Here is a 26,204-nt window from a genome sequence, read left to right on the forward strand (position 1 = left end):
TTTTATCCTATCTGTAACTGTGTACATTTTCAGGTGAGTGTCATTAAATGTAGCCAAAAGTACTTAATTTGTTTTAAATACTTTGTGTGAAACTTATGCCGACCAGAAAATTTAATGAGTTAAGATGGGATAAAATTTCATGCTGGAATGAACAATAATTTCTTTAGTAGGACTATACTTACTCTGATATATTTTCTTGATGAAATCAAATTCTGACACATGTTTTTAGTTTCCATTGACATACATTTGAGTTGGTTTAAATGCATTGGTAGCCAATGGTTGCCAAAATTGATTGGAGTTGGTTTCATTATTGAAACAAAGCAAAGCATACTAACAAAGATGAAAGTGATTGGATAGCTTCATTTCATTAAAGAAACTTACTCCTTCTTTTTCTGATTTTGACATCATTGGCTGCCATAACATTTTATCAAACTTTGCCCTGTGTGGCTTAGTGGTTAGAGCGTCCTCGGATACAGGAGGTCACAGGTTTGAACCCCGACCGAGTCATACCAAAGACTTATAAAAATGACACAGACAGGATTAATTCATCTTTTCCATGGAGCCCACATTACATCCCACCTTTATTCCTTAGGGCCAACTCTCAAGGCACTTAACACTAATATTTATTTCAGATTAATTTTTTGGTAGATATGCTGCCTGGTACATACATTTTGTCATTCCTTGCTTCATCTAATGATGGTTATATATGTTTACATGTATGTTAGAGTGTAATGCCAGTTAATTATTTTGGGTTTTTTTGTTGTTGTAGCAGTAACAAACTTATAAATTCATATGTATAATATGTAGACTTAGAATTCTGTTTACTGAAATGTAAAAAAATATTTTTAGTGTGATATTATAAATGGCTAATACATTCAATCCTGATAAATAATAAAATAATAATTATATATCTTTTTATTTTCCTTTGTACCCTTTTCAAAATTGGAGACTCGAGCTTATGCATGGGATGCTTAGAAATAGGCTCGGGACTCATGTTTCATTAGTGAAGTCCAGGACTCTTCATACTGAAACTCTGTTGAGAGCCTATAGTCAAGTCAGTTTTAATTTAAAGACACATGTAAATATGGATTGGAACCTGGCCTTTTTGACATGTTCATTAGCTTTATCAGCTTCTTTGATTACATCATGCAACATTCTTCATGGGGAGACATTTATGTGGTCTTTGATATGCTATCAGTTCAGCCCAAAATGCATTAGAGCCCACTAATAAGCAATTTACTAATACTGATGTGCTTTTATGTTTCCTGCTATCCTTATTGATCCTCTCATCCCATTTTCTGTGTGGGTTCTAGTCTCGGGCTCGGCCAGTGTGTATATGTGAGAAAGCTTGCCTGTAGCTTCTCGTGGGTCAGTGGTTCTTTCTGGGGGTTTTCCTCCACCATTGATACTGGCCATCATGTATAGCCTATCTTGTGCTGAAAAATTGCTTTAAACCCTATGACAACAACAATTGCCCCATTTTAAGGCCTATTTCATGTGTTGGGTATAAAATTAAAATAATTGACTGATTCATTTAAACGTTATGTTTTGAGGTTGAGAGTAGTATGAGAATTGGGTTTTGAGGACCTGGCCCCCCCCCCCATCAATGACTCATGTCCTTCTTATTATATCTAGTTGATTCTTAAAGAAAATGACCAATGTGGCTGGCTGTGTGACAAAGCTTGCCAGTTGCTTCCCGTGGGTCAGTGGTTATTACTGTTGTTTTCCTGGATTTTTCCTCCACCAATTACTGGCTTCATGTGTAGTCTATCATGTGCTTAAAAATGACATTAAACCCATGCCATCAACCTTATGGATGGTCATATTGACATGGGGTTTTCACAGAATGACTTGTACTATCTTATTGATCCTGTGTGAAAATGGTGTCAATCTCTGTCTGCCTATGTGGCCATCTTGAAAATTTTGTTAAATTAGATGGTAGGTGTGGTATATTTTTTAAAAGTTTTTGTAATAGTTGTATTGTGTTGGTATCATAAGGCATCATATCCAGTCAGTAAGGCATTTTAAATCTTTAATGGTATGTGGCTTTAGTTTCATAGTAATGTGTTCTAGTGACAGACTAATGGTAATTTAATTCCATTAGCTAGAAATGGGATATACTGTACTTGGTTATGTTACCTATGCTTTGATAAACATAGATTTTGCTGACAACAAAAAACAAATGAAGAAAGTGGTATGGATATTACGTGAGAGACTACAAGTACTGTGGTTATTAAATGATGTGGGGCAACATTGTGCCAGCATGTTATCTACTGTAAGACAGGGCTTGTCTACATCTAGATTGAGTTAGTAGTTGTTCAATAGGTCTATTGAATTTACCATCACCAATCAGCGTGGTTCATATAATCACCATCATTGTCATCATGTACCTTTTCTCTTGTTCACATTTCTCTGAATTTACTTTTTCTCTTGTTTCATTTCAGCCCTTAGACCAAGATTTCTTCATAGATTTGGGGATCATAGTCAAATGGAGGCACCGGCTGATACAGGTATTACCTCCCCAGTGTTTTACCATGGCAGAATAACACAGATAATTGATCCCCAGAACTTTTGGATGCAGATTGGCACAGGTTTGTTGCTGTTGTGTTAAGGCAGGCATGCACAACATATAGCCCGAAACATTGCCTCATTTAGTTACATTTACATCATAAGGGTACATTTAAAAGTTGCTTTTTGGCTGCGCTATGGTGGAAGTTGAACATGCCTGCTTTAAGTTTTTAATTACATATAAACTGGAAAATGCAAACCAGTAGTTTATATTGATCCAACTTGCCATCATACAATGTGGACTGTGCTTATGGCTGGAGCAACTGAGGGCTTTGGACTAAATACTAAAAATACTGTTGTACCTAACTGGTTTGCATTTAAAATATTCTTTATGCAAAATTAATCAAATTGTGAAATATACAAAAAAGCTATTTTTTTTTTCGCTCTCCACTTTGTCCAGCTAATCCAACAGTTTTTGATTAATTTCCTAAAATGTGTAATATTTTTTTATTATACAATATCAGAACATGGATCTTGTCGTCATGTTCCAATATTGTTATTCCATAGTTATTTCCCTTGTTTGTGTTTAAATGTTAGTTTTATGTGATCTTCCTTAGGGGGTGCTCACCAATTAATATGTACTTTAGAGAGAGTGACGTATGTAAGGTGAAGTAGTTTGCATTTAAAACATGCACAATGGAGAGAATGTTGGCATACCTATATGCTACAGTAATGTAATGTGGATGATATTTCTTTGGATATTGTACTTTTGGAAATTTTACATGATTTAAACACATTGCTAACTAAAATGACTGCATCCTTGTGTTAAAAAGTCAGCCTTAATTAGTCTAAAGTACACTATATATACATAGCAGCTATTAAAATAGGGAAAATGAATTTTGCCAGAGTAGACAATACCAGCTTCTGAAAGTGCAATGAATGAATTACCAAATATATAAAATGTAAAAAAAGTTATCGGCTCTTTTTTATACAATTTACCTCCGAAGTTCAGGAAGTGAAAATGACCAAGTAGAGCTAGCACTTTTTTGAAAGGTGCACATTTGAAGTAAGGCCAAGCTGTATACTCTATAACCCAAAGTACACCCATCAATCATACATCAAAATAAAGGGAATTAAAGGTTCTTTTAATTATACCTAAGATATACAAGGTCTTTTTTAAATAGCCAGTATAACCAGTGAGGAAAGCCAGGGAAATTCTTTTTCTTTAAAATCTTAACCCTATGGAAAATGCGAAACTGTATAGCACCACCTTAGTGTACGAGTCATATGTATTAACCTTTACTAACTTACCTAGAACTACTTTTGTCAATAATAACCTTTTCAGAAAACTCATAGAATTTTAGACTATAAAAGTATTTTTTACTTCTTTTACTAAACTGAAAACAACTATTAAATAACTTAGAACTTTTTAAAACTACTAAACAGAATTTGACTAAATTTGAAAGAGAAGCTTTCAGTTTTATACAGTTGATGCAGATCTGCAATCAAATAAATATTGCTGTTGCTAAAATCTAAAATAGAACAGACTATTTAGATTCTTGGCTTTAATAGGAAAAGCAACAATTTTTTTTATGTATATTTGTTTGACATCATGTCATGTTGATTGTAGTATTGTTCATTGCGGGAGAGAAGATTTGCGCCTGCTTTTATTATCCTGCCCTTCCCCTGAATTCATCATTATTATTTATTGTATAGTTTACCTTGTTGGGGGCCCCGAGTGGTCTAAAGCGCTCTCCGTCACGGAGCACTGCCATCTCACCTCTGTCTGTGTGGGTTCGAGTCTCGGATTTGGCTAATGTGGGTATGTGAGAAAGCTTGCCAGTAGCTTCTCGTGTGTCTGTGGTTCTTCCCAGGGTTTTCCCTGGACTCTTCCTCCACTATTAATACTGGCCACCATGTATAGCCAATCATGTCCTGAAAAATGGCGTTAAACCCTACAACAACAACAACCTTTCTTGTTATATGTGAGTTTTGTTTTCAACAACCCCCACCCCAAAGAAGGCTTTATTGTAAAAGTGACTTGGAAAACCAGTGTGTCTGCAACTGCGTTTTTTGGGCCAATGAATTTAGACTTGGCTTCCTTGGTCTTGAAAACATTTGATTTTGAAACTGGTCATACCTTATGATCCAACTTTGTTGTTTTTGGCATAGCATTAATATTAATTATTTGTTGCATAGTCATTATTATTAATTGTTTATGGCATATGCATTAATATTATTTGTTTATGGCATATGCATTGATATATTTTTCTGCATAGGCATTAATATTAATTATTTGTTGCATAGGCATTAATATTAATTGTTTATGGCATAGGCATTGATATTATTTTTGGCATAGGCATTAATATTAATTATTTGTTGCATAGGCATTAATATTAATTGTTTATGGCATATGCATTAATATAATTTGTTTATGGCATATGCATTGATATATTTTTTGGCATAGGCATTATTAATAATTATACGTTGCATAGGCATTAATAGGAATTATTTGTTGCATTGGCATTACTATTAATTGTTGCACAGGCATTAATATTAATTGTTTATGGTATAGGCTAGGCATTGGTATTATTTTTGGCATAGGCAATGATATTAATTATTTGTTGCATAGGCAATGATATTAATTATTTGTTGCATAGGCATTAATATTGTTTATGGCATAGGCATTGGTATTTTTGGCGTAGGCATTAATATGAATTATTTGTTGCATAGACATTAATATTAATTGTTTATGGCGTATGCATTAGGATTAATTTTTTGTTGCATAGACATTAATATTAATTGTTTATGGCATAGGCATTGATATTAATTATTTGTTGCATAAGCATTAATGTTAATTGTTTATGGCATAGGCATTGATATTATTTTTGGCATAGGCATTAATATTAATTGTTTATGACAGGCATTAATATGAATTATTTGTCGCAACAGCATTATTATTAATTGTTTATGGCATAGGCATTAGTATTAATTTTTTGTTGCATAGGCATTAATATTTATTGTTTATAGCATATGCATTAATATTAATTATTTGTTGCGTAGACATTAATGTTAATTGTTTATGGCGTATGCATTGATATTATTTTTGGCATAGGCATTAATATTAATTGTTTATGGTATAGGCTAGGCATTGGTATTATTTTTGGCATAGGCAATAATATTAATTTGTTGCATAGGCATTAATGTTATTTATGGCATAGGCATTGATATTATTTTTGGCATAGGCATTAATATGAATTATTTGTTGCATTGGCATTAATATTAATTGTTTATGGCATAGGCATTAGTATTAATTTTTTGTTGCATAGGCATTAATATTGTTTATGGCATAGGTATTGATATTAATTATTTGTTGCATAGGCATTAATTTTAATTGTTTATGGCATAGGCATTGATATTATTTTTGGCATAGGCATTAATATTAATTGTTTATGGCATAGGCATTAATATTAATTATTTGTTGCATAGGCATTAATGTTAATTGTTTATGGCATAGGCATTGATATTATTTTTGGCATAGGCAATATTAATTGTTGCATAGGCATTGATATTAATTGTTTATGCCATAGGCTAGGCATTGCTATTAATTATCTGTTACATAGGCATTAAAATCGTTTAAAACTTTATCATTGATATTATTTTTGGCATAGGTATTAATATTAATTATTTGTTGCATAGGCATTAATATTAATTGTTTATAGGCATTGATATTATTTTTGGCATAGGCATTAATATTAACTATTTGTTGCATAGGCATTAATATTGTTTATGGCATAGGCATTGATATTAATTAATTGTTGCACTAACATTACTATTAATTGTTATGGCAGGGTATTAATATTGTTTCTTGCATAGGCATTACTATTGATTGTTTCTTGCATGGGCTTTAATATTGTTTTTGGCATAGGCATTGCTATTGTTTACTGCATAGGCATTATTTTTAATTGTTCCATTATTCTGATGCTATTGTATGTACTTTATGAAATTTGGTGGTTGCAGTAACATTCACCTGTATCAAAAATAGGTCAATTACTCCAATCACTTTAAAGGGTAAGATTTAGAGCTATGGATCATGTTTCAGCAGAGCAATCATGACACAGCATTCAAAAGAATTCTTGTTTGTCTTGCTTTTAATTCCCACCAATTCCAAAGGCAACCATTCAAGATGGGAGCTGTGTTGGTGCAGTAGGTGTCATGCCTACCTCAAGACCACATTGTAGGTTTGAATCCTAATAGAGTAGCCCAAATTGACTATGATGTGCCCAATGAAAAGGCACTTTATTCAGCTTGCCTTTGCACTTGATAACTTACTTGTGTTGGTGTGCTGTAAAACACCAGACCAAACCAATATTGATAATATATTTCAGAAACATAATGGTTCATGAGATTTCTTCATTTCTTGCTACCCCAGATGAAGCTTTGGCCTACTTCTACCAGTTGGAGGCAGATATAGAAGATTTCTGTAGAGCGAATGAAAGTCGGTTGATGTCTGTCGAGGAATTGACTGAAGGTCAGTTGGTCTTGGTGGACAGTGGTCAGAAGGAAAAACTCTGGAGGCGGGGCCAGGTGGCCAGGATAGACAGGTAACTGAACATATTAGGAAAAATGTGTTACATTTCATTGCACTTCCATTGAAAGTTTTTTCAACTTAAGTATATTTTCATCACATTTTTGGATAGAAAAATTGTCTTTTTCTATGCAATTTTAGGCTATTACATAAGTAATCATATGTGATCATGTTCATTATTGAGTGAAACTGACTTTACTTGAAAAACAACTTAATATATGAACCAAATGTATCTGCCATGTTTTAATCCCTACCATCTACCAACCTTGAAATTGTATGTAAATATGGCTCAGATAGGTCACAGAATTTGTCTTTAAATAAAAACAAATTAAAAATAAAATAGGACAAATCTTGATTGTTGAAGAGTTGAAGCTTGGTCCTAAATATTACTAACATAACCAATGAATTAATTCCAGTAATCCTTGCCTATCACTGTTGCTTTCCTTACCTTCTGGGGGGCCCCGAGTGGTCTAAAGCGCTCTCCATTACGGATCGCTGCCATCTCACCTCTGTCTGCGTGGGTTTGAGTCTAGGATTCAGACAATGTGGGTATGTGAGAAAGCTTGCCAGTAGCTTCTCATGGGTCGGTGGTTGTTCCTGGGGTTTCTCAGGGTTCTTCCTCCACCAGTAATACTGGCCACCATGTATAGCCTATTTTGTGCTGAAAAATTGGCATTAAACCCTACAACAACAACAGCTTCTCAAAAACTGTGAACCAGAATTTGACCAGATTTGTGTCCTGAAATGAAGGTACACAAATGATGCTGTTTTGTTTGATGTGGCCATTGCTACTGAAAAAGGAAATAGTATTAAATGACTTTTTCTCAAAGCAGCTGAATAGAATTTTACATAGAAAGGATCCTGTATAAGGGATTTCAGGTTGACACATATTATGGTAATTGTTGCTTATTTTTTACTCCTGCAGGCATGAAAACATGGCTGATATTTTATATATGGATTATGGCAACACTGGGATTGTGCCAGCTGGAAAGATCTGCCCACAAGTACCAGACCATATCATGGAGCAGACACAATTTGCTATGCGCTGCAGTTTAGCAGGGGTACAACCAGTAGGTCAAATTTGATACATGTATCAAGGGAGTGTTTTCTGTATCGATGTTATATGGTGAAACCTATATCTCTTTTCTGATGGCAATGGTGGCATCGTTAAGTGTTAAGAATCAGTTTTAAAGTTATATACCTTAGTTATTCTAATAGATGCCCCTGGGGTGGTGCAATTTTTAAAGGGGGAAAGGGCATTGAATACCGTATATCATTGTTTGACAGCAGGCATTCATTCGTAAATTGTTTTATTTTCTAACAGGTTATTGGATTACTCATACACTGTTTTAATTATTTGGACATACCATAATTGATACATATATATGGATCTATAAGCCTCAATAATGTAGAAATTTCTTTTTGGAGGGGGCATTTCTTTTAAGGGGTTGTATTAAAATACATATGTTTTTTATTAGTTGCTTTATTCATGTAAACCTTTGGTGTCATGTATTACAGTTGTATTCTGATATGCTAAGAATTTCTTTCTTGCTCACATGAGCAAAACCCTCCATCATGACCTGTTAATAGGTGAGACAAAGAGTTCCTCAGGACCTTACATCATGACTTCATAGGTGAGACAAAGGGTTCCTCAGGACCTTACATCATGACTTAATAGGTGAGACAAAGGGTTCCTCAGGACCTTACATCATGACTTAATAGGTGAGACAAAGGGTTCCTCAGGGCCTTACATCATGACTTAATAGGTGAGACAAAGAGTTCCTCAGAACCTTACATCATGACTTCATAGGTGAGACAAAGGGTTCCTCAGAACCTTACATCATGACTTCATAGGTGAGACAAAGGGTTCCTCAGGACCTTACATCATGACGTCATAGGTGATACAAAGGGTTCCTCAGGACCTTACATCATGACTTCATAGGTGAGACAAAGGGTTCCTCAGGACCTTACATCATGACTTCATAGGTGAGACAAAGGGTTCCTCAGGACCTTACATCATGACTTCATAGGTGAGACAAAAGGCAGACCTGCCAACTCTTATGATTTTGCCGTAAGCCTTACGAAAATTACCCTTGAAATACAGACTTATGGCATACTAGTAAAAACTATGGAAAATGATCGTTGTCCAAAAATCCTGTATAATTTGTTCATCTGTGTTTTATTTGGATCCGGGTTTCATCTTAGAATTAGTGAAATTAGTCAGGAAACCAGACTAACTTTACATCTGCATGATCAAAAAGGAGTATTCAGAGTCTTGTGAATAAAAGCTGGAAAGGACACAATTACCTTTATTGGACATCACGTGCCAATTTGAGTATGTCTCCTGGCAGGAAATATGATTGCTGTCATCATGTGAAATGGATTTTGTTTCTCAAGAATTATGTCAGGTTGAGAGATAGAAACAAGCTGTTGAACTGCATAGGGTTTGGAATTAGAGTTTGTGCAACTGTACTAGTGGTAAATAAAGTCTATGCGTACTTTAGAAACTTTTCAGTTGAACATAATGTTTATCGTCGATGCATCAAACTTTTAGTTATGTTTTCCAATTTTACAATAGCAGTTATTGATATTTTCTTACACCTTACTGAAAACTGGTCAATCTTATGGAAAAAAATCAACTGCCTTACTGAGACGGACTCGTCAGGTTTGGCAGGTCTGAAAAGGGTTCCTCGGAATCCTTCATATTGACCTTGTTGTTAATAGGTGAGACAAAGAGTTACTTAGAACCTTACATGATGACCATGTTGTTCATAGGTGATACAAAGAGTGCTTCAGAACCCTTATTTAGTATTATATAAAATACCTTCTTTTTATTCCCAGAAATCAGTTAAATATTTTATCTTACCTGGCCATAAATCGTGACTATTCATTCTGGCATCAAGGGTCTCGCTTCTATGCAATTTATGTAAAAATATGGCTCTACATGTTTTAATTTCATGATAGGAGCATTATGGACAAGCCGATGTTAATTGAAAAGCAATATATTAACTTTAAATTTTATTGAAAAGCAAGACAGTCACTTTGAAGTCTATTGAAAAACATGACAGTACTTTTGAATTGTGTTGAAAAGCAAGACAGTCACTTTGAGGTCTATTGAAAAGCAATATATTGACTTTAAATTTTCTTGAAAAGCAATATATTACCTTTAAATTTTATTGAAAAGCAAGACATTCACTTTGAAGTCTATTGAAAAGCATGACTACTTTTGAATTCGATTGAAAAGCAAGGCAGTCACTTTGAAATCTGCTGAAAAGTGATGCATTAACTTTGAATCCTGTTGAAGAGCAAGACAGTCACTTCAAATTCTGTTCATACTATGGATGAATATTTTTGAAACAAAAGTAGATTATTCTGTAATATACTAATTCCCCTTGTGTATCAAAGATCAAGGTCAGTCTTAAATGATTTTCTTGTTACTTAACCTCTCATTGGATTTTGTTCATACTTGGTTCAACTTCATTATAAAGAAAAGACAATTCGTTTCTGAGATATTCATTTGCCATTTTCACCTCGAGGTCATAGTGATAGTTTTTTAAGATTAATAATAATAAAGAATCTGAGAATTTTTCTGACATTCATGGTTGAGGGTTTGTTGACTGTAAAAACGTTTCCTTAAGCCTATGACTTGATGTCTTCATTCAATCATTATCTGTTATTCATGTGATCAATTGTACAGACTAATTCCTTAGTGTAAATTATGCTGGATGAACAGCATTTTTATATTGCTGTTATTATTTATACTCATTTGTGGATGTGTTGTGATTTGTCATGTTTATTCATCTGACTGTGCATCCATTCATCCCTCATTCAGAATTACGCAAGTGTGCATATATGTAATGAATTTCATCTCTTGTTAAATATTGATGATAGATTTATTTTTTGTTTTGAAGAATTTTGTGCTTCGTTTACAGTTTGTATATCAAAGATTTACTTTACATAGATTGGTAGGACATGGACAAGTCGAGGAATTAGAAAATTCCAGGAGCTCATGGAAGATCAGGTGTTTCTGACTCTGGTGCTGTACTCTCGACTGGGATCTGTTGTGGTGGCACTCTATTTTGAGTAAGTGATCTTCATTTTACTTCACATACTGGTCACCAGACTCAGGCTGTTTGGGACAATCACTTCATTTTACTTCACATACTGGTCAACAGGCATCATTCTGTTTGGGACAATCACTTCATTTTACTTCACATACTGGTCAATAGGCATCATTCTGTTTGGGACATACACTTCATTTTACTTCACATACTGGTCAATAGGCATCATTCTGTTTGGGACATACACTTCATTTTACTTCACATACTGGTCAACAGACTCAGGCTTTTTGGAACATACTGGTCAACAGACCCAGGCTTTTTGGGACATACACTCAGATGGTTATGAGGGGCCCCGAGTGGTCTAAAGCGCTCTCCGTTACGGATCACTGCCATCTCACCTCTGTCTGCGTGAGTTCAAGTCTCGGATTCAGCTAATGTGGGTATGTGAGAAAGCTTGCCAGTAGCTTCTCATGGGTCGGTGGTTCTTTCCAGGATTTTCCTGGGTTCTTCCTCCACCATTAATACTGGCCGCTATGTATAGTCTATCGTGTGCTGCAAAGTGGCGTTAAACCCTACAACAACAACAACAGATGGTTATGGTGGTGGAGGTCCTGGTTAGTGTCATGATTTTCTCCCAAGATGATTATATGCAGAAGTGGGATCAGACACATTAAGATGCTATGGGCTTGGATATGTTGAACAGACCCAATCCATCCTCATAGTCTTTTACACAATTACTGTGGGCTTTGGAATGTAGAATAGACCCAAACCTTCCCTGATAGTCTTTCTCACCAATACTGTGGGTTTGTGAATGTAGAATCGAACCAAGGCTTCCCTGATAGTCTTTTGCACAATTACTGTGGGCTTGGGAATGTAGAATAGACCCAAGGCATATTGATAGTCTTTCACACAATTACTGTGGGCTTGGGAATGTAGAATAGAACCAAGGCTTCCCTGATAGTATTTTACACAGTTACTGTGGGTTTGGGAATGTAAAATAGAACCAAGGCTTCCCTGATAGTCTTTTACACAATTACTGTGGGTTTGGGAATGTAGAATAGAACCAAGGCTTCCCTGATAGTCTTTTACACAATTACTGTGGGCTTGGGAATGTAGAATAGAACCAAGGCTTCCCTGATAGTCTTTTACACAATTACTGTGGGTTTGGGAATGTAGAATAGAACCAAGGCTTGCTTGATAGTCTTTTACACAATTACTGTGGGTTTGGGAATGTAGAATAGAACCAAGGCATATTGATAGTCTTTTACACAATTACTGTGGGTTTGGGAAAGTAGAATAGAACCAAGGCATATTGATAGTCTTTTACACAGTTACTGTGGGTTTGGGAATGTAGAATTGAACCAAGGTATATTGATAGTCTTTTACACAATTACTGTGGGCTTGGGAATGTAGAATAGACCCAAGGCATATTGATAGTCTTTTACACAGTTACTGTGGGTTTGGGAATGTAGAATTGAACCAAGGTATATTGATAGTCTTTTACACAATTACTGTGGGCTTGGGAATGTAGAATAGAACCAAGGCTTCCCTGATAGTCTTTTACACAATTACTGTAGCTTGGGAATGTAGAATAGACCCAAGGCATATTGATAGTCTTTCATACAATTACTGTGGGCTTAGGAGTGTAGAATAGACCCAAGGTATATTGATAGTCATTCATACAATTACTGTGGGTTTGGGAATGTAGAATTGAACCAAGGCTTGTTTGATAGTCTTTCACACAAGGCTTTATCCTGCATATTATAAGAGGTGACTAATGGAATTGAAGCCATATTGACCTAGTGGTTGGCATGCCAGACTAATGGAATTAGGAGCCACAGTGACCTAGTGGTTGGCATGCCATACTAATGGAATCAGGAGCCACAGTGACTTAATGGTTGGCATGCCAGACTAATGGAATCAGGAGCCACAGTAACTTGGTTGTTGGCATGCCAGACTAATGGAATCACAAGCCACTGTGACTTGGTGGTTTGCATGCCAGACCAATGAAATCAGGAGCCACAGTGAATTAGTGGTTTGCATGCCGACTAATGGAATCATGAGCCACAGTGACTTGGTGGTTTGCATGCCAGACCAATGAAATCAGGAGCCACAGTGAATTATTGGTTGGCATGCCAGACTATTGGAATCAGAAGCCACAGTGACCTATTGGTTGGCATGCCAGGCTGATGGAATCGGGAACCACTGTGACTTGGTGGTTTGCATGCCAGACTAATAGAATCAGGAGCCACAGTGACTTAATGGCTGGCATGCCAGACTAGCAACAACAGTGTGGGCCAAATTACATTATTGGGGAATCCAAAATAACCTCTGTTTATAAGCTCATTGTTGTTACTAAATGAAATAACTTGCATTACCTGAACACCGTTTGTTTGAAAATATTGTCTTCTTCTTTTTGATGGATGCCCCTGAGGTGTTTGTTTTGTTTCGCTGTAAATTCCCATTTGGTCTCTCTTATTGCCTACTACATGTATGACTAATAAAGAGAAACGAGATGAACCAGCTCTGAAGTATTTTGGGATCGTTAACTGTTTTCAGTAAAGTTTCTCTTTCTCTCTCCCATAAAATAATGAAATGCTGCTGTGCAAGTCATCATAATCAGTTGCACATAACGATATAGATATCTTTTTTGTATTTGCTTTGGTAACAGTTTAAGTATACACTGATATTCTGTCATCAGCTAGTGGCCTCATCATTGACACAAAGTCATAAAGATGTTCCTGCCATGAATATTTTTCATGATTCTAATATTTTGAAGAATATTTTGCCAATATGAGTTTTAAAAATGATGCTAATATAATTATATGCATTAACCAAGTTTACTAGTAACCCCAGAACAGGTAGTATGTTCCCTGGAATTGTGTCCCTACACTTTTTTCCATATGTTAATAACTTTCTTCAGATCACCTTTGAAGCACAGATTGTTATGAAAACGTACTCAGCAAATGGAAAAAATATGTCTCAATCATGCAATACAATTATTTGATGTTGCCACCACAATAAGAAATGGGCATTTGTTTGGTTCTCCAAAGCTGTCCTTTAGCGGTGACTTCAATAGCACATGTACCCTTCATCAAAGAAAGCCGACTACAATCTTTCAATAACAGCAAAGAATTTTTCTTCAAAGAAAGTCAGTACCAAACTTAATAAAAATGATGGAATCTGATGGATTTTTTGCATTTTCCAACATGACTGGAACACGTTAACTGTGCTGTGAAAGTTTCCTTTTTGTAGGGAAAAAGTTTATGCTTACGAACGCTACTAACGGCAGCTTAAAATGCAAACTAACTTTTACTGACTTGGAACGTACTGAAAAGTAAATGTGCTTCTTCATTCGTTTTGTGATTGTGCTATGTTTTTCCACTGAATTCAGACCAGTATGTCTTGTTAAAAAATTATTGAATATTTTAAAGCTGTGTGTGTGCATATTTTCGATGGAATCACTTGTATTGTGGATTAAATGTATATGATGAGGTTCGCGGGTGAGTACACGGTGTTGATACTCTAGTCATGCTATACATTAGACATTTATATATAAACAGGATTCACATATATGTACCAGTTCATGGTTCTCTAAATAAAGTAAACTTTTATATATGTCTTCTCTCTTGTCAATACAGGTGTATTTCTCATTTAATATGCATCAATTTAAGATGGTAACTGTGCCGATGAAGCACATATTTTACTACCTGCATCTAGTACCACACCCCCACAATTTTTTGGGGTACATTTTCTTCAGCTAACTGACCTGGTTGCTTATAACTCAGTTCGGTCTATAACACGGTCGGGTTCTATGGCTTCAAACTACCGTGTTAAAGCAGGGTCACACTGTATATATTATTTTAGATGTTCTGTATGCACCACTGCACTTGATATGTGGGGAAAAAATCACATGGACAATGATGGACAACATGTCAATTATCTAATGATAAAATCTGGTCATGTCAGCTTGTTTGTTGGACATGTCTGGCATCTAAAACTTTTTGGGGTCACCCAAACTAAAAATTATTTTAGCTCGGGACCTTGAATAAGCTTTTTTGGTAGAACATCCAATTTCTGTAAGGAAGATGCTGGGTTCTAGGTTATTTTTGCATAGTTTTATGTAGAAAATTTAAATAACAGTAAAAAGAGTGATCCTGCAAAATTTGCTATTCTGGATAATCTGCTGTCTAGGTCTAATAATATTTATGCAAATTTTATTAGTATAACATATATTGAGAGGGTGAATATTAATATTTTTTGTCTATTTCAGTGAGACACGTAATGGGAGATCATTGGCACACTTTCTGCTGGATGAGGAAGTTGCGATGGTAAGCATATCAAACAAAACTTTAGCCACAAATTTTCATAGGGTTCTTCATGGGATGAGCTTGGACTGCCAGCCTAATTTTTGCTTAGTTTGAGTGCCTTTTTACTGCAAATTTTGTTTCAAACTGACTTAATTCTACCTCCACTTTTCTCTTACTGTTGGGCCTAAATCAGATCTCAATTGTCTTTGAAAAATTCCTAACTTCCTATAGTCTGAAGGCACTTTACGGCAATTATTTTGTTTGCAACTAGTCTATCACAATATCTAATATTAATTTTGTCTGAGGATGGTAAACTTTACCAGAAGCAATTTGTTGTTGTGGGTTTAATGCCATTTTTCAGCACATGACAAGCGCTATACATGGTGGCCAGTATAACTGGTGGAGAAAAAAAACTCTGGAAAATTCATTGTAAGAACCACTGAACCACAGGCTTACAAGGTAAAGTGGTGTGACTTGTGCAAAGTCAATAAAATTATCACATGGAGTACCTCATTCCTACCATTTTTTCTGGCCCCTTAAGAGGAACAAGTTGGCCCCAGTTTCTGTTAATGGCTATCCCTCTATGATATCAGACACTTTTTGTCAACATGGCAGAGTAAATCTTGGTCATGACAAAGACTTCTCATATTTGTTGGCCAACTTTAACCTCTACTGGCCTAAACCATTAACACTGCTCCCCAGGTCCATTCTTTCCATGGTTCTGACTTGGCTGCATTCAGAGAAATTCAGACCTTTAGCCAGGACCTTGCTGAAGCTCCTTTCAACTTAAACCTGTTTCTGGATAGCATTAGCTTCAGCATGCAGAGCCATAACCTTTCTGTTGATCCAGCTTATCTTCAGTTTCGATTTGATTGCTTGTTGGTCCTTATGATTAAAACCTTGTTTTGTTACCGGTAATTGATTGCTAACCTTGGGCAGTTAGAAAGTTATCATACAACCACTCCTATATCAACACATCTCAACAGGCTTTCAAACAGGATCTGATCTATGCTTTAAGCATTATAAGAATTGAACTGCATCAATTTGTGGATCTTGAAAGCATTTATTTCTTCCAGTTAAACCTGGGAAAGAGGATATAAACCCTCAAGCCTTCTGAACATGGCTGAAGTGGGTAGTACACATGTCGTACTATAACACCTCACCAGAACAGCGTCGCCTCATGAAAATCTCTGCTCTTGAGATAAGAGCAAGCTCTTCAAGTCCTGCATTTGTCTGCAATGTTTCTATCTGAGACATTGTTAAGGCCATTGGCTGTCATGCACAGTCAACCTTCTCAAGTTTGAATATTATTCTCCTATCAGTGTCATTTGTCTTTGGCAAAATTACATTTGATGTAAAAAGAAATGTACTTTTTGTATTCTTATTTTGTAGCCATCAGAAGAGATCGAGATTCCTGAATTCTCCAAGGATGTACCTTCATTTCTTGTGGCATATGCAGCAGGTACAACGATCTTTCTTAAACCAGATTAAAACTAAAATTTTAGTGGCTTTTGGGCATACTTGCATTAACTTTTTTTATAGTCATAAATACTATGTTATTAGTTATTCGTCTTGTATAGAAAAACATTTAGATTTATTTTTCCCTGATTTTATGTTTTCACCCATGATGTTTGTTTGTTTTTCTAAATAAATCTTTATTTGAATTTTGATTTTGATTTAGTACTTAAAGGACCCATTATGGAACAATCATTATAGTTCCAAACAATTTTAAGCTAAACATTAACTTTTGATTTTTATTTATATGGAAGATATTAATTCATTTCCTTGACTGTTCACTATATGGAGGTTTAACCTGACAATTCTTTGATGTGATTTTCCACTTTGAGTTACTACAGGTGCATTAATTTCAAAATTATGCATAAAAAATCACTACTTGAAAGCTTCGAGGTATAATTTGCCCAAGAACTTCCTTAACTTACAAATATCCTATTGGAAAATTTTGATTTATGCCATAACCTCAGGAACACATCTATGCTGTAAATTAAGCATCACCTGTATAGACCAAGCATATGCCTCTATATGTTATAAGTATAATCAAGAATGCCTCCTTTTATTGAAAACCTCCAGAATCTCAAATCCGTAATTAGTACTGCTTCTCATTTTATATATTGGCATGAATTAGTCAAAGCTGTTCCAGTAAAACATATACCCCCTGGGGGACGGCACTTTCAAATTCAACCAACCCACAACGGAAGCAGTTTAAAAAATTATGATCCTCCGTCAGATATGTTTTAATCGATTTAAATGACAGCCGGCTGGAGATAATCTACTGAATTCTTACAGATCATATAATTTGCTGCATGGTTTTATTTGTATTCATTCATTATAATCAATCTTTTGTCCTTTTGATTGTTTGTCTGTCAGCCATGTGTCTCTGATACTGTGAAATCACAAATTTTCATGGTGGCTTATTATTTGTACATGTCATTGATCAGTCCCTTAATACCTACTAATTTAATGTCCATGAATACAGATTTTATAATAGGGATTTCTATTCTAATACAGAAATCATGAATTTTATCCTTACTAAACTGTGTTTACCAAAGTCATTACTATGTGTAGCTGTTTTTCTTTATTCTCAGGCATGTTGCTTTTTATTAGAATAATAGTTATATCTTGTATTGCTTTAAATGTGTGGTCAGATGCTATGATTCCTGGTTATTTTTTTTTTAAATAAATGTTTTTGGTAAACTTATAATACATGATTTGTCAGGAAGAAACCCATTAATGCCTGTGGAAATGATGTTGCATTATTTCTGCCTACTTTTACACTATATCATTTCTTGTAAGAACATTTATTTCAGTTACCGATGTATTATTTTTATGCTTGTTGCACAACTAATATAAAGTTTTAAAAAACAAAAGAAATATAGCAAGTCAAACATTTTTACGTCATTAATTAGATTGTAAAAAATGGATGAAAGTCAAGGAATCATTTTTCCCAGAGTACTCGTAAAATCAATGTCATTGCAGTTAACTGTATTGTCAACAGCATCACTGATGGCCTAGCAGTAACATTCTGCACTTTCAATCCAGTTGTCACAGGTTCTATCTCCCACATGTATTCTTTCATATGAGACTTATATGCGTATGGCCTGAAGGGCTTCAATGGCCTAGTGGTACAAGATGCTTGTCATGTAATTACTTGCCTCCAATGTGTAAATGAGAATGTAGTTAGTTACTTGTGGAAGGTCAGTGGTTCTACGTAAGTGGTGTTTGGTGTCTCAAAAGTACTTGGATTTTCTTCAGCAGTAAAACTGGCTGCCATATATAGATTCTTTTCATCTGAAAATGGTGTAAAGGCCATAATGATCTACAGGAACCCAAAATCTCATGTCTAAATGACTTTGGCTGTTGGAGATAAACATAAAAATCAACAGAGGCTCCATGTGCCCAAGTGTACTAAGGTGCATGCTTTTACATCACTTGCACATCGCACAGAGTGAGTTTTTGTCACGGGTCAGCCAAGTTAGGTTAATGGTATTTTGGGGTTCTTCCTTCACTTAATATATTGTTAACCCCTCCCCAAAAAAAATCCCAAACCAAACCAAACTAAATCAACCAATTAATCCACTTTGGCAACAGCAGCAAAGATACTAGTCCATCATTTTTGCCACAGCTGTATGAGTTTATAAATTTTGGCTCTATTAATTTTTGTAGACCTTTGAATATTGTCAATTATGCCTTTCTGACAGTTACCTAAAAGTCATCACTTTTCATGGTGAGCATATGAGATGGAGAAGTCTTGAGCAATCCTGTATCACGCGCTGCCGAAAAGTTTACCTATGAGCTCACTTAAAGTTTCTCTAACAATGTCCATTCTTCCAACTAGAACTGTTATAACTTATTCAAGCTGTATTCGCCGATATCTGGAGATATGCATCTATAATAATTATTTGTGACAAAGTATGAGAATGCATCATTGTTTTTCAATGATGCATTTGAATTGAGCAACAACCAGAATCAACAAACCAAGAAATAAAATTATTCACATCTCTCAGGCAGAAGTACAGTGTATACCGGTAATCATAATCTGCCAAATTTGCCAGTTTTTTCCCTAACCATATTGATTCATTGGACATAATCACCAGAATGGACAGGAACAGATATAACCAGAAGGTAAAATCGATTTGATACATCTTTTAAGTAGTAAATTCACATTGGGTTAGTTAACTGTACACCCTTTATTGTTTTCCTTTTGATGGAAATTCTTACTGAAACTGAGACAATAATGTTGCACATATAAAAAAAGAGGCACACTTCTACTCATTATTGTTTTTATTAACTTCTCCATTCCAGCCTGTTCCTAAGATCTTGTCCCCCCCCCCCCCCACCAGACATAATTTGTTGTAGGGTTTAACGCCATTTTTCAGCACATGATAGGTTATATATGGCGGCCAGTATTAATGGTGGAGGAAGAACCCGAGAAAACTCCGGAAAGAACCACCGACCCACGAGAAGCTACTGGCAAGCTTTCTCACATGCCCACATTGGCTGAATCTGAGACTCGAATCCACACAGACAGAGGTGAGATGGCAGTGATCCGTAATGGAGAGCGCGTTAGACCACTCGGCCACTCGGGGCCCCTTCCCCAGACATACTGTTTGTCTTGTTTATGATATGTATCTAAATTTGTCAATTTCTTTTCCTTCTACTATACTGATTGTTTGTGAATATGCATATCAGTGTGAAATGCAATGGGGAGACTAAATCCAAGATAGAAATCCTCTACATTTCTGTATGTATTCTGCTTGGATTCCATGTTTCCAGGTCTCGCTGTACTAATTAAGTTCCCATTGTAAACCTGTGTAAACACCATGATATTAAAATTCAGTGACTTAAAATTTTGAGTGCTCACGATCAAATTTGTATAAGTATAGACACATCTTTGACGACAGCTTTTGTGAAAAGAAAACCATAACAGCTGCATCATTTTTTGGATCTACACAAATTTGAAATGTGTGCTTTCAATACTATACCAAAGAGTCTGCTGCTGATTTCAATAACAAGTCTTCCAAACTTAGGACTCTAAAGGGACAGAAATTATGTTAATAAAACAATGTCTTTCACTTTTTTAGTTACAAGTAGGACAATCTCTAAAAAGATTCTTTTTACTAAAATCTTACTTTCATTATCAACCAATCAGGGATGGTCAAACCCATATATACTCTTTTTATCTTCACTGATTTATAGTATGGTTCTTGTTCTTTCATATCTGTAGTAATATGAGTCTGTCAACAAATTCTCAGTGGTTGTAAGCCTTTTTTGATCATGCTGATTGGACACACTGTAAGATAATGTTCACGTAACAGAAATACCATGGGATAACCATAGACCAATAAAATCAAATAAAATGGTCAGGTTATCTCCCCTGCAAGGATGCTGCCATGATTTCAGGATTTAATCTAAGTTTTGTGTGTGTGTGTGTGATCTCCAGTGAGGAAGTGGTGACAGGAGGAATAGCCATTGTTAAATATCTCCGTAACACTTAAATATCTATCACTTTTTCTTACTGTTCCACTCTGTTACAGCTGTGCTGAAATCAAAATACTCACATGGTATTGGTGGGGTCTTGGTTGGGATGGCAGAAAGACCGTAGGCTTACTCCATATTTGACAGCTAATTACGATGTTGTCTAAAGAATTAAAAAATTTCTAACAATTCAGTTGGCCACGGATTATATACTTGATTCACAACCAATGAACAGGTTCTAAAATTGATGTGTTTCTTTTGGAGCCATGTTCCTCCACCACATTCAGGATTTGAATATACCAAAGGTGAAATTAGTACAGTTGCATCCTAAATTACTATCATGGCTACTTCAAATGTTATTTAATGTGAGACTTTAATGCCAGAACTCATAGCTTCAGTGATTTTTTGGGTTAAAAAATGAATTTCTTCTCAAACAACTCAATTTGATGCAGATTACATTGTATTTTTATTGATACTGTGAGAATTCTTGATGTGTTAAAATTGCACAAGAAAGGAACAACATCAGATCAGAAAATTAATACCACTGGGAAAATACTGATAGAAATATGCAGAAATAATGATATTATTCTTTAAATGGAATTTGTGGTGACAATACAAGTGCTGGTTCTACAACTTTGCAGATTACATCTAGTACAACTATTCTGTTGTTTCTAGCAACACTAACATGGCAATAATTTCTGCACACATGAAGTTGACCCACTTTTTACTTTAATCCCTTGCTAATTAATAGTTTTAGATTTTACAACAAAACTAAGTACATTTTACCTTTTGACAATAATACATGATTACAAATATTTGGATTGCAAGAAAATAGAAGTTACAGTTTGATTAAAAGTACTGGCACCAGTAAAACTAAAGGAGATGGTAAAAAAGAATCAGGATGAACAGATTAGTAGTGTAGTAAAGAATCCATCTATCAGAAATATACATAGGAAGAACTGAACACAAACAAGTCAGATCAGTCAATCTCTTATGTTTAATGTCATTTAGTTTTTGCACATAGAGAGCATGTACTTCTTTTGGTAATACATCTGTATGATATAAAAGTTTGTCTCTTTATTCTTTTGTTGCCATAGGGCTTCTGCCAACTAGAGATCTAAACACTTAATTATGTTGTATGGGGAGTCTCTGATGTTCTCTATTATCATTAATCTGTTAATTGCTTTTGAATTTAATGAATGTGATCCTCCTCCTCTTTGTACGAATATTATTATGTGCAGAGAACTCCTTTCTATACATGAAATTCATTGTCATCATAACTATCACCAGCCAGTATATGCTGACTGAAAACGTTGTCTGAAGACAGACCCTGATGTGATTCAGCCATTTTGGTTTTCCTGTGTGGCCCTTATTTCAAATGCACATTTGTAAAACTTCCATGATGAAAAAAAGGTTAAATTTGCCATAAAATGCTTGTTCCAGGGCCCAATAAACCAATCAAATTTAGTGTCCAGCTATCCGAATGTTGCATCATGTGCTGCGAGACCGCTACTGGCAGCACAGATTATGTTGCGAAATTTACTTTTAAAGTTAAAAGTTTAATAAAAATTGCATATTGCGCAAAGCACATGTTTTATATCCGTGACGTTGATGTAATTTGCAGAATGCATATCACTACTTTAAAAGTACATGAATCCGTACAAATTATGTGCACTCACATGTACTGGCATCATTTTCTGACCCAATGTTTTGTTCACATAAGACCACTAGGACGGGGTTAGATGCGATTTTAAATATATATTTTTTATTTCTGACAACCCCACCAGTCATTTCTTTTTTTTTTTTTTAACAGAACCCACAATAGAGCAAAATAGTTTGAAACACAACCTCCCATAGAAGTTGTTTTGAAATGCCATGCCCAGGGGGATATATGTTTTACTAACAGCCCTCAGAAAGTTTGAGATAGTTGAGGTTATTTGCCCACTACACTAATTTCAACTTCAGAGGTTGCCAATAACACAAAATTCAACTATAAAGGTTGTCCATCACAATAAATTCAACTTTAGAGGTTCTTGTGGTCTGATAAATTAGATCCCAGAACTTGTTTGTCATGTTGATAGTTTGGGGTCTGATCTTGGTTATTGATAAAACTGAGCAATTATTGTAGACATTTTGGTCCATGGCACATATTGATTGAGGGAATTAATGTAAATTTATTTGCTGTGTCTGTGCCAAAGAACCATAGAGGTGGTTATTGCTGTTGTGCTAATGCCAAAGTTTCTGGTGGGTGGAAGATAACATCACTTCAACATGACATTGGACTGTATTAGCCTCTTCTGGCTTAGGTCTGAACACAAAAGTCATGAGAAAGTGAACTTAACAATCCTAAGTTTCATATTTCTTGAGAGAATATCAAAAAGTAAGACACACATTGCACGTCAACAGGAAATGTATGTTTTAAAAATTCATAAACAAACATACATCTTCTTACATTGAATACAGACAATTACATCATGTCTTCATACAATTTGGCAGACAGATGCCTAATTACTTTGTGAAATCACCTTTTGTATATAATACTTTTGGTTGCCCCTCTCCCCTGTTTAAATGGGGAAGGCTGTGCAGGTGCTTCTTTTATTGCCAAAGTTTCATAAACTCGATAAAACAAAAAAATCTGATGAAAAATAGCAGCGTATTACATGACCACTTCTAACAAGTGTCTGTCTTGACTTGGGCCTTTAAAGCATAATTAAAATTTGTTTTCCTCCAGATTACAGTAGTCATTCAGCTGGGAGTTTCTATTCTGATGAAATGACTACTGAAACCCAACATGATGACTCAGGAATTTCTAATGATGACATGGAAAAGACAACTTCCTCTTCCTCCAACATGGAAGAAAGCACAGTGTCTCCAGCTTCCCAAAATTCCAAAGCCGTTTCTATTCCAAAAACCAAAAGGGTTGCTTCACCTTCAGGATTCACAGTAACTGTTAACCAGCCTGTGCAGACACTGGAATCAGGTTTGCTACATCAGGAAGAAAATGAAACTGGAGCTGATGACCAATTCTTGAATGACATTTCCATTAACAGTAATGTGTCTTTTCTTACCCCAGTGGTGGAGAAATCTGTTGATAAGGATATTGATAGCTCCATTATGGTGACTCCTGGAGCATTACATCCTCTGATACTGGGGCAGGGGAATACCAGAGCATCCTCCTCTGGCATAGAGGACCATGACAAACCTGTCCAGATCATGACTCCTGAGTCCCCGGCAGTTATATCTGGCTTCAATCTGCAACAGATAGATCACACACATGAGTTATCCACACATGGCTTACATCACAAAACTCTTCAGCAGAAGAGGCAAGAACTGGAAGAAGAGGCGTTGGACATCATCAGTGAAATAGATGAACATGCCTCCATTGCAGCTCTGGCTGGATACGGTAATGTTTAGAGTCTTTTATGCATCAACCATGTGACAAGGATTATTATGTTTCAGTTAACTTTCTTTGCATCTCATCAGTGATTATACTAGTCTCTAAAATTTTGTAGCCAGTTACTTCATAAAAAGAATTGCTAATTTAGCTTTTATGTTGCACATTTTGGAGATAAATTTCTCCTGGAAGCACCTTGATGTCTCAGGAAATATGTTCATTTGCTCTCATTGAGTAGGTGTTTGATTTTGCCCATGTCAGCAACATCACTGACATTCAATATATGAAACTTCCAGAAGCTGAAAGTTTGGGCTGCTAACACTAAGGCATGCCCCATAGCAAGTTTAGTTTTTCCTTGTGGTATACAGACCACAGTATGAAAAGAGGTGAATTTAAGTAAAATTTCAACATTTAACCAGGAAGTCACACAAAATTCAGAATTTTGGTCGTTTTAATTGACTTCATTTCCTTGTATTTGTAAGAAAAAAAGTCTGGTAGAAGTGAGTTGAAGGTAAAATTTTGTATCGAAAAATTTAATAACAGGTTCTTTTTATGGATCTGCAAGTAAAATAGTATTGAAATTCATAAAATACCCATCATACTTTATGTAAATATAAAAACAATGCTATCTCTATTATAAAATACTGCTGCATATGTTCATTGGCAGCATTATGTGGTAACCTAGAATATAGTTAACTTTTCTCAAAAATAAGTGAGTATTTTTCACTGAAGGCAAATCATCATCATTGTTGTCATCATCAGGGAAAAGGTCAAATAATTTCATGCATCTCTTGCTGTTTAGTTTCAAAATGTCTTTAACAACAGTGTTTGATTTTGGAATTCATTATGTTCTTAGCTTGTCGCTAGGTTAGACATGAAAACAGGATTGACAGGGTTGTCAATTAGCTTACTAAGTATTGCATTCATTGGCAGCGCTGTCAATTAGTTTACTAAGTGTTACATTATTTGTCAGGACTGTCAGTTAATTTTCTAAGCATTACGTTAATTGACAGGACTGTCAATTAGTTTACTAAGCCTTACATTAATTGGCAGGGCTGTCAGTCTGTTACTAAGAATTACGTTGTTTTGGATTGACAGGGTTGTTAATTAGTTTACTAGGGTTGTTAATTAGTTTACTAAGCAATATATTAATTTTGATTGGCAGGTTGTTAATTAGTTACTAAGCATTAGATTAATTTTGATTGGCAGGTTAATTAGTTTACTAAGCATTTGATTAATTTTGATTGACATGTTGTTAATTAGTTTACTAAGCATTAGATTAATTTTGATTGACATGGTTGTTAACTAGTTTACTATGCATTAGATTAATTTTGGTTGGCAGGTTGTTAACTAGTTTACTCTGTGTGTGTGTGATTTGGATTTTTAACATAGCTTGAACAATTTTTCAGTCATATCGCTATGATGTCTGCAGTGTGGCAGATTACAGTGATGTCTAGCACTGGGGCGTCATGCCGCAGACATGTAGCATGATGTCCCACCCAGGCACATTATCCTGACACCAGGCCAACCAGTCCTAACACTACCTCTTAATGCTGAGCGCCAAGCGAGGCATTTGTTAGTGCCATTTTTGTAAGTCTTTGGTATGACTCAGCCGGGGATTGAACCCACGACCTCCCGCATCTGAGATGGATGCTCTAACCACTAGGCAACCGGAGCAGTTAATTAGCTCACTAAGTATTAGATTAATTTTGATTGACAGGTTGATAATTAGTTTGCTAAGCATTAGATTAATTTTGATTGACAGGTTGATAATTAGTTTACTAAGCATTAGATTAATTTTGATTGACAGGATTGTTAATTAGTTTAATAAGCATTAGATTGATTTTGAT

General features: G+C 35.4%; 1 protein-coding gene across 2 annotated transcripts in view; it reads left to right on the top strand.

Annotated features, from left to right (window-relative positions):
• Positions 1-2,444: 2,444 nt before the first annotated feature.
• LOC149795102 (uncharacterized) overlaps positions 2,445-26,204 on the top strand; it is a 58,939-nt gene continuing 35,179 nt past the window's right edge. For both annotated transcript variants that reach the window (XM_089964802.1, XM_089964803.1), the window contains exons 1-7: positions 2,445-2,591; positions 6,941-7,112; positions 8,022-8,166; positions 11,058-11,179; positions 15,431-15,488; positions 16,860-16,929; positions 23,692-24,363. In XM_089964802.1, the coding sequence (XP_089820928.1) occupies positions 2,489-2,591; positions 6,941-7,112; positions 8,022-8,166; positions 11,058-11,179; positions 15,431-15,488; positions 16,860-16,929; positions 23,692-24,363 (1,342 nt within the window). In that variant the 5' untranslated portion in view covers positions 2,445-2,488. The remainder of the gene's footprint in view (positions 2,592-6,940; positions 7,113-8,021; positions 8,167-11,057; positions 11,180-15,430; positions 15,489-16,859; positions 16,930-23,691; positions 24,364-26,204) is intronic.

The sequence above is a fragment of the Sinohyriopsis cumingii genome, chromosome 7 (genome assembly GCF_028554795.1).
Source record: "Sinohyriopsis cumingii isolate HCF-2022 chromosome 7, ASM2855479v2, whole genome shotgun sequence".
Taxonomy (NCBI): Eukaryota; Metazoa; Mollusca; class Bivalvia; order Unionida; family Unionidae; genus Sinohyriopsis; species Sinohyriopsis cumingii.